At 42.0% G+C, this 19114-nt stretch overlaps 1 protein-coding gene across 1 annotated transcript in view; it reads left to right on the forward strand.

Annotated features, from left to right (window-relative positions):
* arrdc1b (arrestin domain containing 1b) overlaps positions 1 to 19114 on the forward strand; it is a 63553-nt gene that overhangs the window by 23682 nt on the left and 20757 nt on the right. The window contains exon 2 of the mRNA XM_021590984.3: positions 12187 to 12297. Coding sequence (XP_021446659.1) covers positions 12187 to 12297 — 111 coding nt within the window. The remainder of the gene's footprint in view (positions 1 to 12186; positions 12298 to 19114) is intronic.

Genomic DNA, 19114 nt, shown 5'->3' on the forward strand with positions numbered 1-19114 from the left:
CTGCTGCCTACCATCGCTCAGTCAGACTGCTCTATCAAATATCAAATCATAGACTTAATTATAACATAACAACACACATAAATACGAGCCTTTGGTCATTAATATGGTCGAATCCGGAAACTATCATTTCGTAAACAAAACGTTTATTTTTTCAGTGAAATACCAAATGGTTACCCGGACTATTTGCATTGTGTGACCCCCCCCAACCCCTCTTTTACACTGCTGCTATTCTCTGTTTATCTTATATGCATCACTTTAACTATACATTCATGTACATACTACCTCAATTGGCCCAACCAACTAGTGCTCCCGCACATTGGCTAACCGGCCTATCTGCATTGTGTCCCATCTGCATAGTCACTTTAACCATACCCACATGTACATACTACCTCAATAAGCCTGACTAACCGGTGTCTGTATATAGCCTTGCTACTCTTATTTTCAAATGTATTTTTACTGTTGTTTTATTTCTTTACTTACCTCCACACCGAGACACACATACTTTTTCCCCCCTGCAGTATTGGTTAGAGCCTGTAAGTAAGCATTTCACTGTAAGGTTCGGCGCACGTGACAAATAAACTTTGATTTGAGTTGAACCGTTCCGTATTTTATCTGACGGGGTGGCATCTCTAAGTCAGGTTTAAAAATATATACTTGTGTATTGATTTTAAAGAAAGGCATTGATATTTATGGTTAGGTTTGGTGCAACGACAGTCCTAAATCATCACCCGTTTGGCGAAGTAGACTGTGATTCGATGAGAAATTAACAGGCACCGCATCAATTATATGCAACGTAGGACCCGCTAGATAAACTAGTAATATCATCAACCATGTGTAGTTAACTAGTGATTATGTGAAGATTGATTGTTTTTTACAAGTTTAATGCTAGCTAGCAACTTACCTTGGCTTCTTGCTGCCCTCGCGTAACAGGTAGTCAGCCTGCCACGCAGGCTCCTCGTGGAGTGCAATGTAAGGCAGGTGGTTAGAGCGTTGGACTAGTAACCGGAAGGTTCCAAAAACGAATCGGTAACGCTCGTCGTTAGGAGATGGAGAGAAGGACCAAGGTGCAGCGTGGTAAGTATTCATATTCTCTTTTAATGAAAACGAATACTCAAACAAAAACAACAAAACACGAGAACGAAACTAAAACAGTCCTGAACGGTGAAATACAAACACAGAAAATAAACACCCACGAAACACAAGTGAGAAAAGGCTACCTAAGTATGATTCTCAATCCGAGACAACTAACGACACCTGCCTCTGATTGAGAACCATACCAGGCCAAACGCAAACACAACATTAAAAACGGAACAGAGACCACCCACCCAACTCATGCCCTGACCATACTAAAACAAAGGCATAACAAAAGAACTAAGGTCAGACCGTGACAGTACCCCCCCCCCCCCGGACCTCGGACTGGGGACCCTCGCCATGGGTCCCAACTGGACGGGAGATTCCGGCAGAACCGGACAGGCGGGAGACTCCGGCAGCTCCGGAGTGAAGGGCGATTGAGAGAAACTCTGGCAGCTCCTGGCTGACAGACGGCTCTGGCAGCTCCTGGCTGACGGACGGCTCTGGCAGCTCCTGGCTGACGGACGGCTCTGGCAGCTCAGGACTGACGGGCGGCTCTGGCAGCTCAGGACTGACGGGCGGCTCTGGCAGCTCAGGACAGACGGGCGGCTCTGGCAGCTCAGGACAGACGGGCGGCTCTGGCAGCTCAGGACAGACGGGCGGCTCTGGCAGCTCAGGACAGACGGGCGGCTCTGGCAGCTCAGGACAGACGGGCGGCTCTGGCAGCTCAGGACAGACGGAGACTCTGGCAGCTCAGGACAGACGGGAGCCTCTGGCAGCGCTGGGCATGAGGAAGACTGGTAGCACTGGACAGGCGGGAGCACCTGTAGGGAGGAGACGGAGAGACAGCCTGGTGCGGGGGGTTGCCACCGGAGGGCTGGTGCGTGGAGGCGGCACCGGATAGGCCGGACCGTGGAGGCGCATTGCAGGTCTCGAGCACCGAGCCTGACCAACCATACCTGGCTGAATTGCTCCCCGTAGCCAGGCCAGTGCAGCGAGGTGGAATAGCCCGCACTGGGCTGTGCTGGCGAACCGGGGACACCATACGTAGGGCTGGTGCCATGTACCCCGGCCCGAGGAGACGCACTGGAGACCAGATGCGCTGAGCCGGCTTTATGGCACCTGGCTCGATGCCCACTCTAGCCCGGCCGATACGAGGCGCTGCTATGTACCGCACCGGGCTATGCCTGCGCACCGGGGACACCGTGCGCCTCACGGCATAACATGGTGCCTGCACGGTCCCTCTCTCTCCACAGTAAGCAGGTCAGGTCTCCTACCTGACTTAGCCACACTCTATGATTTTTTTTTTACAGTGCCAAGTAAGACAACTGAGATGGTAGCCTATGATTTAAAAGTAAGCTATTTCATCTAACATATCCAGGAAATGCATGATTTATATTTTGATGTGCAACATTTCAAACATGTCAAAATAGGATCCAGAATTATGAGATGTATTTTTGGCTCTTCAGAGGATTTGCCAACAACTTTGTGCATATTGGTCCCTATAGGCTATATTATTCACCACCTGAGATAGAGGGAACTCAAAACACTTATCTAGATTGATAACTCTAAATATGATATTGTTGCTATATAGCCATGTAGGGTAATTAAATAATATGTCAGTAAATGTAGGCTAATGTCCTACAAAAAGCCTAGACCTATTCACTGCAAATAGCTCGCTCTGCTCCACTCTGCGGGTGCATCAAAACCATACTACAGCCTACTCCGGTTGAAAAGTGGTACCATGAGTTCAACATTAAGAGGTGAAAAATAAATTATATACTCACAGAAAACGTCAATAAAAAAAAAAAATCTAAATGCATTTTTGGGCATTAATTCCTCTGTAACATGTGAACTTTCATGTGCTTTAATAACAAACTTGTATGCCAACTGTAAATACAATATTACGAGCCTTACCACAGAAAAAGACAGGAACCTTCCTGCTAGCCATGATTGGCTGAGATAATGGGTGGGCTGGACATGTCGAAAGATGCGTTCGGATTGGTCTGCCATGTTGCACGCTTCTGTCTATAACATGAGCTGGTCAGTATGTTTAGGTAATCCTTTCTAACGCTGTTTTTTAATGTTCTGCCGTTCGATTGCAAGTATGCAAGTAGGTTGTTGTATAAAACACCTGTCTCCGGATTACATCTTCAAAGTAAGGCCACCATGGCATCCGTGAAAGAGAGGGAGAAGTGTCCATCCATGTATACCCACCCATGTATTCGGGTAAGATAGTCTAGCTAGCTATCTACGTTTTCAGATATTACACGTTTCAAATTTTGTCAAAGTAATTTTAATTTCAAGTTAAAGCGTACTGTTGCCGTATTTCTCTCCCTTCCACTCCATCTCCTTCTCTCTGTCTCTCAGTAACGCTCAAAGAGCACACAGTAAGTTCATCTAATGATCTAGTTCAAATGCCTGTAAGTGAATCCTGCACAGACAGGACTGCAGGAGCTGTCGGTTCAACTAAGGTCCCACAGGGCCTGGGGTAGATAAAGAAATATTTGCATTTAAATTGCAATTCCTCCAAGATAAGTCTGGGTGAGAGTAACCAAGAGTATCTTTATTCAGTAGTAGAAGGTAGTAGGCTAACAGAAGGGTCTGAGGTATTTTGCATATACCATTTCCTCTGGTATAGTAGGTCAATTATTATGCGCCTGCATGCAAAGCGATTGTGTGTTTATGTGTGTGAATTAAAGCTGGGAATTTTATGATATTATCATGATACGTAAGTGCTGGTACGCTCAACAGTTTTCCGTGTGTATCTCTAATGGTCCACCAACCAAAGGACATCCAGCCAATTTGACACAACTGTGGGAAGCATTGGAGTCAACATGGGCCAGCATCCCTGTGGAGCGCTTTTGAAACCTTGCAGAGTCCATGCCCCGACAAATTGAGGCAGTTCTCATGGCAAAATATTAGGAAGGTCTTCTTCTTAAAGTTTTTTACACTCAGTGTGTATATATATTACAATTCGAAACAGTGGTTCTACTGAGATTCGATGTTCCAAACATATTGTTCACCATTCAGTGCATTCGGAAAGTATTCAGTCCCCTTTACTTTTTCCACATTTTGTTACGTTACATAATCTATGAAATAGATTTTTTCCCTCATCAATCTACACAAAATCTACACACAATACCCCATAATGAAAAAGCAAAAACATTTTTTTTATACATTTTTGCAAATGTATTACAAATAAAAAATGGAAATATTACATTTACATAAGTATTCAGACCTTTTACTCAGTACTTTGTTGAAGCACCTTTGGCAGAGGTTACAGCCTCGAGTCTTCTTGGTTGCACAGCTATTTTCAGGTCTCTATAGAGATGTTTGATTGAGTTAAATTCCTGGCTCTGGCTCGGCCACTCAGGACATTCCGAGACTTGTCCCGAAGCCACTCCTGCGTTGTCTTGGCTGTGTGCTTAGGGTCGTTGTTTTGTTGGAAGGTGAACCTTCACCCCAGTCTGAGGTTCTGAGCACTCTGGAGCAGTTTTTCATCGAGGATCTCTCTGTATATTGCTCCGTTCATCTTTCCCTCGATCCTGACTAGTCTCAATCCCTGCCGCTGAAAAACATCCACACAGCAAGATGTAGCCACCACCATGCTTCACTGTAGGGATGGTGTTGGCCAGGTGATGAGCGGTGCCTAGTTTCCTCCAGACGTGACACTTGGCATTCAGGCCAAATAGTTCAATCTTGGTTTCATCAGACCAGAGAATCTTGTTTCTCATGGCCTGAGATTCCTTTAAGTGCCCTTTGGCAAACTCCAAGCGGGCTCTCATGTGCCTTTTACTGAGTTGTGGCTTCCGCCTGGCCACTGGTAGGTGGAGTGCTGCAGAGATGGTTGTCCTTCTGGCCGTCATTGTAAGAATGTGTTCTTAACTGACTTGCCTGGTTAAATAAAAATTAATTAATTAACATGGACAGGACTAAGGAGTTTAGAAAATGTGATGAGTTTTTCGCTTCCTGGACCAAACCTCACACGGGTAAAGCGCTCACTAAATAACACCTTTCCAAATAGGAGATGCTACGTCTGTCCTTTTATAGGGTACCCCTCTCTGACGCACACTTCTCGACGTCCAGCCAATCATGGCTGGCGTAGTGCAATGAAGGCTTCTGATGAATACACTGGGGGTGTATCCCATAGTGAAATACCTCACTTATACTATCAGAGAAACAGGGTTAAAGTCATAACCTAAAGTTTTCACTCTGGGTGCTCCTGCAGTAGCACCGTGCCCAGACCCCAAACATTTCCCCCCAATTAGGCTCAGGTCCAGGCCTCATGACCTGAGAAGTTTGGTTATCCCCAAAGAGCACATAATGGTATCAGTGGAAATCAGCAGAGATTAAGAAGGGGGATGGATGTCTGTTCTGCCCCTTCTTTTATGGCCAGTCAGCAGACAGAGATGAGGAGTCAGGCATGAGCACTTACTGACCACTATACTCTCAATTAGAGCTAGGACGATAAACAGAAAGTTACCGACATTGCCTTCCTCTTACTGAAGCATTTTGCATAAGCCAGTCATTTTCTTTGATTTTGCAATACAACATTCCTGCAGATAGGCTAATGGTTTTAGAACAATTTGATCAACAGAAATAGCCTATGCATTATTTTGTATTCCTGCTATGAAAGTATCTGCTTGTCCACTTTTGCTGTCGGCTGCTGTGTGAGCAAGCCACTTGGACTCCCTCTCCTCACTGTGAGCATGGAGAAGTGAGAGATGCGGCTCAATCTTATTTGGCAAAATTTTAAATTGTGTCTTTTACATTGGATAAAAGTAGATACTCAGAGCTAGAAAATTGTATATCATATACTGCAGGAGGAACAAAAAGTAAGTAATTCTGCTTTGAAAGTTGATAAACTTGTAACCTATTTTGTTTGAAAATGTCTCTTGAATGTTTTGGTACACCTTTAGTATTAGAGAGCTCTTATTTGTCTTCACCCATTCAGCATCGTTCACACTCTCTTAAGCCTTGGCCGCACCCAGCTCTTTAAGGAGACACATGTGAGGCCATGTACTAAACAACCAAATATTTCAGACTAAAGGCTGGTTTATACTATGGGTGTGATCATATATTCAATCTGGAGTGCTAGAGTGTGCTCAGAGTGCGCTCTGGACGTTCATAAACTCAGAGCTTTGTCAAATTGTCCGTTCATAAACACAGACCTTTCAGAGCTCACACTGGACACTGGCCGAGGAGTAGGGTTGATCGAGCTTTCTGACCTAACAACAGCAGTCAAGCACTCAAGCTAACTGGCTACCGTTTTCTAGCTACTTCCAGACACAAATGAGGGAACAGTTCACTCTGAACATTTTACTAGCCCTAGCAGAGCTGGTTACGTTATTTTTATGTTATACCGAGCGTTGGTGACTACAAATGTGCTGCTGGCAAAAATGTAATTACGCTTTTTTGCCAACCTTTACTGACCAGTTCAACGGGTGTTGAGCGTTCGAAAATTCGTAAATTCGTCAGTTATTCTGCGCTCTGGCACACTCAGATGAGTGCTTTGAAATCAGAGTAGATAGCCAGAGCAAATTTACCAGCTACGTCTTATGACAGTTGTCGCAGTGACATCATGAACATTCTATTGAAATGGTTACTTGCATAGTCGAGCCAGCCAGCCAGCTAACATTAGCTAGCTAGCTGAAAGCAAGAGGCTCTCTAATTGTTTGCAGCTCTTTAAGATTTAATGAGGATAGTGAGCGTGGCATTGGATTACTGGAGTGTAAGGATGGGATATGTTGAAAATGACGAAGTACGGGTGATCTCTGCCCTGCTAATGGGCCTCATGTAAAACTGGAGTCTACAGGTTTTCATTGGTGTTGTAACTTAAGTGATATGTGCGGTGAATAGAAACATTCAAGTAAAGTGAAGGTGGACAGATCTCAACAGGGAGTATCAAGTCTTCAGCTTTCTCTCTTGTTGCAAACACCTTTCTTTATTTAGGGGAAGTCAGCGTGGATTTGGCTCCTTTAAAGGTACCACCCTTTTTTATCTTAGGATGCTTTATCTTATGTGAACTTGTGTGTATATGTGTGGGTGTGTATGATACTGTTGACATCACGTGGACCTCTAAGACTCTGAGAACATCCATGGAATGTTCCTCCTGGTCTCCCAATAAATTCAGCAGACCTTTTTAATCTGCTCATTAATACTCCTGATCTAGCTGTGATGAAATACCAGCCTCTGGACAGATACAATCCTCCCCTTGTTTGAGCCACAGTTCCGCTCCTTGTTTTGGCTGGAGGAAAACGAGCTACCGCTGTCTTTTATTGTTCTCTTAAATGCCAGACCTTAAACAAACCCACTGTAGCTCCTCTGTTTTCCGCCCCACCAGTTGAAACCCTTCTAAGGGTGCTCGTAAACAAGGAAATATCATTATCAGCCCAAAGTCTGTCTTTTGTTTTCCCTGCCAGTTCCTCTCTCCTGACACACACGCTGACTCATTGTTGCCATGCAGGGATGTCACTAGGGGTCATGTTCTCTAACTGAATGACTTCATATCATGGCCCTGATTGGTTGCACTGTCAGGGCAACCCTCTATCTGTTACCGAGGAGATTTCTTCCCAACAAGATAGTTGCATTGCCCACCTAGGCATGTACCAAAAGATTAACTAGGCCAATAACATTAACCAAAGGTTTAAAAATCCATGTCAAATCACAGGAACTCTAGGTTCTATAGTCCTGTGTAGCTAAATTGGTAGAGCATGGCACCAGGGTTGCGGGTTCGACTCCCACGGGGGGACCAGTATGAAGAAAGTATTAAAATGTATGCAGTCACTACTGTAAGTCGCTCTAGTTAAGAGCATCTGGTAAATGACTAAAATGTAAAATGTTTGAAAGAACACAGACACATTACAAACTGTAATGCAATATTGCATAATAGTTTCTATGAAAGTGTGCCCTCAAAGACATTCCTGTGGGAAGAGGAGAAAGGTTGTAATGTCAGGTATAATAGGTCCTAGACAAAAAGTCCTTCAAACCTACACAAAGAAGTAGGGAAGGGGAAGAAAATGTGACCTATTCTAAGCTCTCAACCAAGGGATAAGGAGTGCTTATAATTAGAGGTCGACCGATTAATCGGCATGGCCGATTAATTAGGGCCGATTTCAAGTTTTCATAACAAAGGGGTAATCTGCATTTTTGAATGCCAATTATGGCCGATTACATTGCACTCCACGAGGAGACTGTTTTCCGCCCCACCATCATATTGCATTTGGACATTTCTTATGGCATTTGGCCAAAAAAAAGTGACTTTTGTCTTCCTATGAAATCATATTGCACATGGACAAAACATATGCCTTATGCACAAGTAAAAAAAAATTACAAATAAAATAATGATCATAAAATTTGACAAAAGTATATTCAGCCTACGCTTCCTTAATCACCACCTGTTACACGAGTGCAGCAAGGAGCCAAGGTAAGTTGCTAGCTAGCATTAAACTTATCTTATAAAAACAATCAATCTTAACATAATTACTAGTTAACTACACATGGTTGATGATATTACTAGTTTAACTAGCTTGTCCTGCATTGCTAATAATCAATGCGGTGCCTGTTAATTTATCATCTAATCACAGCCTATTTCGCCAAACGGGTGATTCGCAAATAAAAGCACTGTCGTTGCACCAATGTACCTAACCATAAACATCAATGCCTTTCTTAAAATCAATACACAAGTATATTTTCTTAAACCTGCATATTTAGTTAAAATAAATTCATGTTAGCAGGCAATATTAACTAGGGAAATTGTGTCACTTCTCTTGCGTTCTTTGCAAGCAGAGTCAGGGTATATGTAGCAGTTTGGGCCGCCTGGCTCTTTGCAAACTGTGTGAAGACCATTTCTTCCTAACAAAGACCGTAATTAATTTGCCATAATTTTACATAATTATGACATAACATTGAAGGTTGTGCAATGTAACATCAATATTTAGACTTATGGATGCAACCCGTTCGATAAAATACGGAACGGTTCTGTATTTCACTGAAAGAATAAATGTTTTGTTTTCAAAATAAGTTTTTACGGATTTGACCATATTAATGACCTAAGGCTCGTATTTCTGTGTGTTTATTATATTGTAATTAAGTCTGATCGAGCAGTAAGCATTCATTCAAACAGCACTTTCCTGTGTTTGCCAGCAGCTCTTCGCAATGCTTGAAGCACAGCGCTGTTTATGACCTTAAGCCTATCAACTCCCGAGATTAGACTGGCAATACTATAGTGCCTATAAGAACATCTAATAGTCAAAGGTATATGAAATACAAATGGAATAGAGAGAAATAGTCCTATAATTCCTATAATAACTACAACCTAAAACTTAACTGGGAATATTGAAGACTCATGTTAAAAGGAACCACCAGCTTTCATAGGTTCTCATGTTCGGAGCAAGGAACTTAAACGTTGGCTTTTTTCACATGGCACATATTGCACTTTTACTTTCTTCTCCAACACTTTGTTTTTGCATTATTTAAACCAAATTGAATGTTTCATTATTTATTTGAATAGATTTTTATTTATGTATTATATTAAGTTAAAATAAAAGTGTTCATTCAGTATTGTTGTAATTGTCATTATTACATTATTGGTATCGGCTTTTTTGGTCCTCCAATAATCGGTATCAGCGTTGAAAAATCGTAATCGGTCGACCTCTACTTATGATACAACCATCCATGTTTGTCAAGGTCCTGATCATATGAACACTTCCAGTACTGGAGTAGCCTATGCTGGCTGATCCTTTGGGGATCAGCTTTAATCTGTATCCTGTGAACGGGGAGAATAAACGTTGAAAATTGAAACTAATAAATGGAGCCGGTGTTCTCCACGCCTACTGTCTTGTTTCTCCTACACTTATTGAACCGTGGAATAGGCCTTGGAAGGACTCCAGCATATTAGAGTGAACACAAAGACAGACACTGAGTCAGAACTCGCTCTAGTCTCTCCTCTCTCCCACCCAGCAATGCATTCTCTGATCATTTGTTGTGTTTGTTTGATGCTCAGAGGTTGTAAATACTTCATGTGTGATCTGATAAGGGATGGCTCAAGACTGCTAAACTTCTGTTAACATTACTATGTGTGAGTGATTCTTGTAGGCACTGCTGGTAGGTGTATGAAGGCATATAGTTCTGCTGACACAGGAAGTAATGTGCTGCCTTACAGTCAGTATATCTGCTGTGGTGGTGGGGTTAGCAGATTAGAGATGGCTCCCCTCCACTGGTGACAGTAGAGTTAGCGAGCTATCTTCTACTTGTGTGTGTCACTCGGTCACACAGTCCATAACTGCGCAGTGTCATATGCTACCACTTCCGTCCCTGTACAGATCTCTCCATCTCTGACCTCTCTTTCTCCCTCCATTTTTGACAATGTGAGGCAATGAGGGAACATGATGCTATAAGAGAGGAGGAGCGTGACCTTGTGTGCACATGGTGTTCCACTGCACATTATCAACAGGTTTCAGTTCTGAGAGATATGGACAGAGTCAGACAGAGCTCTGACTACAGGGAAAGGAGGATATCTAGTCAGTTGTACAACTGAATGCATTCAACTGAAAAATCTCTGAATCAGAGAGGTGCAGGCGGCTGCCTTAATCAACTTCCATGTCATCAGCGCCCAGGGAACAGTGGGTTACCTGCCTTGCTCAGAACAACAGATTTTTATCTTGTCAGCTTGGGGATTCGATCCAGCAACCTTTCACTTACTAGCCCAATGGTCCTACCCGCCAGGCTACTTGCTGCCCCTACAGCCATTGACATGTGCTGTAATGCAGTGCTGTGTGGTGACTTGGGCTTTAGAACATCCCCCAGGCTTACCCAACCAGAATTATTTTTCCAGAATGGATTTTTCTAACAATCATTGGACACAAAATGGTCCCCATTCGACACTTCTTTCATATGAATATTGGCAAACACTGATACTGTTTCTTTGCTGTTTCCTCCACGTTCTCCATCTGTTAACTACACAATACAATCAAGTGTCTGTTTTGTTTGATTATTTACAACCAAGAGAGAATAGAGCCACCCTACCCAGTAGCAGCAGCCGCCGCTAATGGCAAAATTTAACCCATTGTGCTTTTTACAGCAAAACATATGACTGGCTCAACTGTTCTGGGGAACTACTGTAAGCTTCATATTGTAAAATAATGTGACCAATGAAATGAAGGATGGAATCTGCTTTATCTCCTAACATATTGCACAAGTTGACTCTACGTATTTATTAGCTTAAAAAGTAGCCTTAAATATTAAAATATATTGAACAACTTCAAAGAAATTGTTTTGACAGTATTGACGCTATTGGAAAAACCATCCTGTGAAGTTTTCCAAATACCCCAATATACAATTTACCACCCAAGCCTAGTATGGAACTCAACACAGCGGTCCTTAAACCACACAGAGCCTCTCCATACATCACGTCACATGTGTTGTGTCTGCTGTGTGCGGTGTGATCATGATGTCACTCTCAGATCCCTCTGAGGATCACACTAACCCTCTGGGGAGAGATAGGAGCTTATCATAGATTAGTAGTGGCTGCATGTATGCTACATCATTAAACATGATAAAAATCTCCTGGAACACGTCTAGGTTGACCTTTACTTACATAATGATAATATTACCCAGAAAAGTTCGGGTTTATCTGAAGTTTGATGTAGAGTCTGCCTATCCCGATAGGGCAAGGGTGGCTGGCTTCCCCGATTATAGGCTAGCAATTGGAATTTACTTGCATTAGCTTCTTAGTAACATATTCAATAGCCCCATCGAACAGGTGAGTGGTGAGGCTATTCCAGTCTATGATACAGATCACTCTACAAACCCCTCGCTATTGAATGTTTAGTGCTGCTATTTTTACACTGCACAGTGAGCACACCAGGGCCAAGGGTTTCATTTAAAGGGGTTCATGTTGAACATGTGGCTTCCTGTCAACAGCAAAACATATTTATAGACACCATTCATTGAAAACTCTGCTATTTGGTGTTTATACCATCCATTTTTAATACCAACTCATGACAGATAGAAAAACTCATAATGGAAACACCCATTTTAGAGAACTATGAATGATAGACAAAGTTAGTTAACTGCACAGTTGATTGAATCCTTTCTTTCTTTCCATTCCAGCCATTAAGGTGAACTGCCTGGGATCATGTGGGGTCTCCAACAAAATGAACGACACGTCGTGGACACTGGAAGAGCAATACTTCAGCAGCACACTGTCTGTAGCTGACAAAGGTGAGGATTATGGAAGCCATTTTGCGGCTACTGATACAAAATATATAGAGTATAACATATAGAATGAGAATCTAAATAGAGGCTGGTCGAGTTGCAGCCCTCTTCATCTCTGTTGAATTATAAAATGCTGTGAAAATAATGTAGCATTCTGCCGCTCGATTAGGTTTTTGTCCTAAAAAGCGGTTTTGAACTTTTTATAGTGGTGATCATTCTGAAGTATAATTGCAATTTTACACACCTCTTGAGACCAAATACTGAAACTGACAATCAACTGAAGTAATAGGTCCCTGCAGGGGTGTTCCTGTACTAAATGTTCTGTCTGCGAACGTGGCTCTACCTAACAATTGCTGATAAAGAGAAGGGATGTGCTGTGCTCCACAGAACCCATCTGTTTGTCTCCCGATGGTCTTGTGGTGGTGTTCTGGCGTAGAACATTCATAGTCATTTACTCTGTGTTATTCTGTAATTGTCACACCCTTATCTATTTCACTTGTCCCTGTGATTGTCTCCACCCCCTCCAGGTGTCGCTTATTTTCCCCGGTGTATTTATCCCTGTGTTTCCTGTCTCTCTGTGCCAGTTCGTCTTGGATGTTTTCAAGTCAACCAGCGGTTTTCCCATTCTCCTGCTTTTTGCATTCTCCTTTTTCTAGTCCTCCCGGTTTTGACCCTTGCCTGTTTCTGGACTTTGTACCCACCTGCTTGACCATTCTGTCTGCCTTGACCAGCCTGTCTACCACTCTGGACTCTGATCTGGTTTGGACCTTTTTGCCGGTCCACGACCATTCTCTTGCCTACCCCTTTGGAGTAATAAACATTGTAACATTTGCTTCCTGTGTCTGCATTTGGGTCTCGCCTTGTGCCTTGATAGTAATGTATAAAGTATTTCATGTACACTGTAATTGTTTTGAGTGTTAATTATTTTATGACTAATACATTCTATTAGTTGAATTTAGTAAATGTGTTCCTTGTTTTACAGAGTAACTCTTTGATTGACTAAACGCTTATATTTTAGTAGGTCTATTGATAGTTGTAAATTACACTATACACATAGCACATGCTGGGGTACCACTTTGTCATCTATGATCTGCTTGCCTCTAAATGAATGCTAGAATATTGGTTGCCAGGATTAGCTATCTAGTCTCTTAATAATCACATAACGGTGCAAGTTAGACACATGTTCATTATAGTCATACTGAGAGGCCTTAATGAAGAACCCAGTTAAGTTGCTTCCTGTGAGCAACAGGTGCACCTTTTTTTGTTTATTATTAGTGTTATTTTGAAGCTCTTATGGAAAACAGCAGAAAATGTATGTAAATAATGATTGTGAAAAAAGAAAGAATCATTACTACAATGTGGCGTCATCTATAAATATGGGTGACGAAGGCTGCTGCCAAAACGCATCTGTTTTTCCTGACCTCTGTTAAGAAGGCATTAAAATGTAAAGACTATTTCAGTGAGTGCAGAGTTTTCCTTCTAGTGTGTTAATATTGTCCATACCTCAACATGTGAATGATCTGCCATGCATACGTGGTGAAACCTGTTGAGAATGTAGATTTGAGTGGAACAACACACTGGTACTGGAAGTCATTAAACCCAGGCAGGCCTGGTTGTGCTGTATGTGAGCTGTGGAGCATGCCCAGTAAGCAAAACTAGTATTTGACATTGACGTCAGGTCATTTTAGGTGCTGAGTGAAAGGTGAAAATATGTATTTTACAGATGTTGAAAATATGTCATTTCTGGACGTTGAAAAAAAATATGAAAAAAGTGTTATTTTGATATAATGCTTAAGGCATTGAAAATATATGTGTAGTTGAAATTTGGCCATAGAATTTTCAACATCTGTAAATGACGTATTTATATGTATTTTTACGTCCTGAAAATACGTAATTTACAGATGTTGAAAATATGTATTTTTCGGTCATTGATTCTATGGCCAAATTTCAACTACACATATATTCTCAATGCAGTAATAAGCATTATATCAAAATAATCATTTTTCATGCCTCTTAACGGGATACTTTGGGATTTTTATCTACTTCTACTGAATAAAGTTAGAGGCTATTTTGTGAGCCAATGCTTACTAGCATAAGCGCAATGACTGGAAGTCTACGGTATCTACCAGCATGCTAGCTCATACCATAGACTTCGAGTCATCGCGCTAACTCTAGTTAGCAACTTCCTTCAAACTGCAAGCAGATATAAAAATGGTATCCACGAATTCATCTGACTCTCGGGAAGTAGGTAAAGGGCTTCATGGCCAAGATCCTGAAGTATCATTTAATAGGACAAATGAGCCAACTGAAGATTACAACAGAATATTTATTATTACTCCCATCTGTCACATGCACTTATGTTGGTGTTTATCTACCTTAGTTGAATGCGCTTGACTGACTAAGTCTCTCTCTAGATAATAGCGTCGGCTGAATGACCAAAATGTACACTTACAAAGCATGCTGGGTATTATTGTGATGAGCTCCACCCCCAAACAAGTACATATTTGGTCTGTGCGGACCAGATCCAAATCTGAACAAATCATATACTTCTAGGCTATGTTTCACAACTTTGAACATCACATTATAGTACGGCACAGCTTAGTGCAGTAGAGCACAGTAGAGTCAGTAGAGCACATGACAGTCATCAAGTTTTATTCAGTAGAGTAGAGTGTAGTAGAGTACAGTACAGTATAATTTAATTCAGTAGAGTACCGTGGAGTTTAATTCAGAAGAGTACAGTACAGTTTAGTTTAGTTCATTATAGAAGAGTACAGTACATTAGAGTAAAGTACATTAGAGTAAAGTTGGGTACAATACAGTACACTATACTTTACTCTGCTGTACATAACTGTACTATATTCTACTTTTCTTTACTATGTACTGTAATGTACTATACTATGATGTACTGTGCTGTTCAAACTTGTGAAACATGGTTGTCTATGATTTGGTCCGAACCTGATTTGGTCCGGACCAAATCTGAACCAATTATAGACGTCTATGTTTGGGCCAAATCAAGGCCAGTCCAGACCAGACCAAATCTCAACCAAACATAGACAGCTTTTTTTGGTCCTGTCGGGACAGACAACTGGGTATAATCCATGCTGGTTAGGTTAGCACACCACTACTATGTTGCTTAATGTTCAACTCTGCATCTCTCACCTATAGGCTCAGTGGTTTTTCACAGAGCTGGGAGGTGTTACTAGAGAGCAGTCTATTCAGCTCTGTCTTCCTTCTTTCTGTCTTCATTCTTCCAGTATACTCCATAGACTTTCCTTGTATATTCATATATTCAATATCCATACAGATTCATTAACCCATAATTTTGGTGTTGCAAGCACTTTTCTCCAACAACCCACTGAGCCGCCTGACCACAAACATTTAGAGAAAAGCCCCTCGTGTTGTGTTTGTGTGAATGTGCTATTGGGTATCGTCAAATACATACACTCCATGGCCAAAAGAATGTGGACACCTGCTCATCGAACATCTCATTCCAAAATCATGTGCATTAATATGGAGTTCGTCCCCCCTTTGCTGCTATAACAGCCTCCACTCTTCTGGGAAGGATTTCCACTAGATGTTGGAACATTGCTGCGGGGACTTTCCATTCAGCCACGAGAATTAGTGAGGTCGGGCACTGATTTTGGGCGATTAGGCCTGGCTCAAAGTCTGCCTTTCAATTCATCCCAAAGGTGTTCAATTGGGTTGAGGTCAGGGCTCTGTGCAAGCCAGTCAAGTTTTTCCACACCAATCTCAACAAACCATTTCTTTATGGACCTCACTTTGTGCGCAGGGACATTGTCATGCTGAAACAGGAAAGGGTCTGTTGCCACAAAGTTGGAAGCACAGAATTGTTGAATGATGTAGCGTTAAGATTTCCCTTCACTGGAACTACGGGGCCTAGCCCAAATCAGGAAAAAAAGCCCCAGACCATTATTCCTCCTCCACCAAACTTTACAGTTAGCAATATGCATTCTGGCAGGTAGTGTTCTCCTGGCATCCGCCAAACCCAGATTCGTCTGTCGGACTGCCAGATGGTGAAGCGTGATTCATCACTCCATAGAACGCATTTCCACTGCTCTAGAGTCCAATGGCAGAGAGCTTTACACCACTCCAGCCGACACTGGGCATTGCACATGGTGATCTTAGGCTTGTGTGTGGCTGCTCGGCCATGGAAACCCATTTCATGAAGCTGCTGACGAACAGTTCTTGTGCTGACGATGGTTCCAGAGGCAGTTTGTAACGGGTGTTGCAGCTTTAGCAAGGCGGAAGGAAATGTGACAAACTGACTTGTTGGAAAGGTAGCATCCTACGTTGACAGTGCCACTTTGAAAGTCACTGAGCTCTTCCGTATGGGCCATTCTACTGTCATTGTTTGTCTATGGAGATTGGATAGCCGTGTGCTCGATTTTATACACCTGTCAGTAACGGGTGTGACTGAAATAGCCAAGTCCACTAATTTGAAGGAGAGTGTGAATGTGAAACTATCAAACAGTTATTTATTTATTCAGTATTTATTGAAGCTGGTGTGATCACAGATTGTGAATTGCAAATATGAATCTATTCAGATTTGGCTGGCCATATTACTACTTGTCTAATAGACATTTCTTGCAGTCAATATTAATTACTGTCTCATTAACACTCAGTTGTGTAACGACAGATCAGTTCCATGCCTGTTTGTTTTATGTCCTAGTTAGTGTTTGTAATGTTCTGTCAATTCATTGGATCAGTTAAGGGAATTTAATTAGATGCACTTGAATGTCTTTGCTGCTCAAAATTCCAGTCGATAGAGCTGATTTAATATTTTTGATGTAGTTTAGCCTCACAGAAGCATGTGAAATCCAGGACTATTCTTAGATCAAAGAGCTGAAAGCAGTTGGAATCCAAGTACTGATTGTGCATGTTGCATACAAATAGGCGGAAGCATGCACAAACTCAAGCACGAGCCTTTACAGTGATTGTAGATGTTCTAGCATGCATGCATACAAATATGTTGGAAGTTATTTAAGAGTGACACCTTATTTGTTTTCATTTCTTTGTAGAATTCCAATGTGTGTACCGATCCTATACCACACATCCATCACGTAAACATCCCAAGAGATTATTAGAATCATCACTGGATGGGTTTGTGTAATTTACCACTTTTAACTATCCCAACACCTCTGACACACACACACACACACACACACACACACACACACACACACACACACACACACACACACACACACACACACACACACACACACACACCAAAACTGAAGAGTCATAAATAATTAATTTCACATCCTCCTCCTTTTTATCTCAATGTTTTTTTCCTATCCCATTTTTCCTCCCAACAATGGGCTCCTCTGCCTCTAGGTTATGTGACACAGGCACAGTAGGGACACTGAGACAGGGAAGGGTACAGCAGTGGCCAACCACACAAGGGGACACGTGTGGCCACTGTGGCTGACTGTTAATGTGGTATGCCAGCCACACATGTAGGGGGGTTACGGGGATGAGGCAGCGTACCCTCCCATACTCTCCTACTTCTGTTCATGTGACCCTCAGATATATCCTGCAGATGGTAGGGTGGTGTGTGTGTGTGTGTGACTGCGGTAAGCTGTCAGTCATCTTTAGCCAAGCTGTGAAGAGGTGTTTGCATCTCATCTCTTTCCCAGTAGTCAGTGCATCAGTGCAAATTTCCTGTACAAGTGTCTTAAAGGCCTCTATTGCTGGCTTTGGGTTTTTAGGAACAAATAACAAGTGATTCTGTAACCAGGTTTCCATCCAACCTTTTTATGCAAGTAAAGTACATGTCAGATAAAAAAAATCAGAAAAAAATAAATATGCTAGACAAAGTGGGATCTTTTTGTGTCGATAATATGAATTAAATGAGAAATGTTGAGGGAAATGCTTTTATGCGAAAATATGGATATATTAACCATCATATGGAAGTAAACATGGAGTCACCTTGTGTGATCCTCCCACTACGTCTGGAAAGCATGCAGTTTATTAGGCTACAGATGAAATAAGTTATGATGAACTTCACAGGGTGGTAAAAGTGCAAGGTGATGTGCTTGAGGCTCCTTTACAATACATCTTAAGGGTTTTATTCTGGTAACAATGATCATCGACGCTAGGTTGTGTTAGGCAAATAAAAATTGTTTTTGTCCGTACTAATCTCATCATCATCTCATAGGTGCGCTCTAGTCAGCAGCGTGCAGATACAGTTCTGTAGCAAAAGAAAACATTTTGGTGAGAAAGTCATCAGTGGAGTTGGAAATTCGATGGAAACCCATTTAACCTGTTACGGATGATGCGAATTCTCGCAGCTTTTCGCAACTTTTTGTTAAAAATCGCGCAACATTTCAACGTCCTGCTACTCATGCCAGGAATATAGTATATGCATATGATAAGATATGATAAGTATGTGTGTATAGAAAACACTCTGAAGTTTCTAAAACTGGTTAAATCATGTCTGTGGCTATAACAGAACGTGTTCAGGAGTAAAAATCCCAGGGAAAACTGTTCACCAAAAACACAAAAAAAATATTCATCCTCCAGTCTTTCAATTGTCTAAGGCGATAGAAAATAGATGAGGTTCCGTTTACAACGCCTACAGCTTCTACACGATGTCGCCAATACTGGCATTTCGTTGCAAGTTTATCCTTGGTGGGATGACGTATAGGCACTTCCTGTCTTGGGGTGCACCCAGGAAATTATGTTTAGGTCTCGTTCAGGTATTTTGGGGGGTGCATGCTATCAGATAATAGCTTCTCATGCTTTCGCCAAAAAGCATTTTACAAATCTGACATGTTGGCTAGATTCACAACGAGTGTAG

The sequence above is a fragment of the Oncorhynchus mykiss genome, chromosome 29 (genome assembly GCF_057628025.1).
Source record: "Oncorhynchus mykiss isolate SJ-2025 chromosome 29, ASM5762802v1, whole genome shotgun sequence".
NCBI classification, from domain to species: Eukaryota; Metazoa; Chordata; class Actinopteri; order Salmoniformes; family Salmonidae; genus Oncorhynchus; species Oncorhynchus mykiss.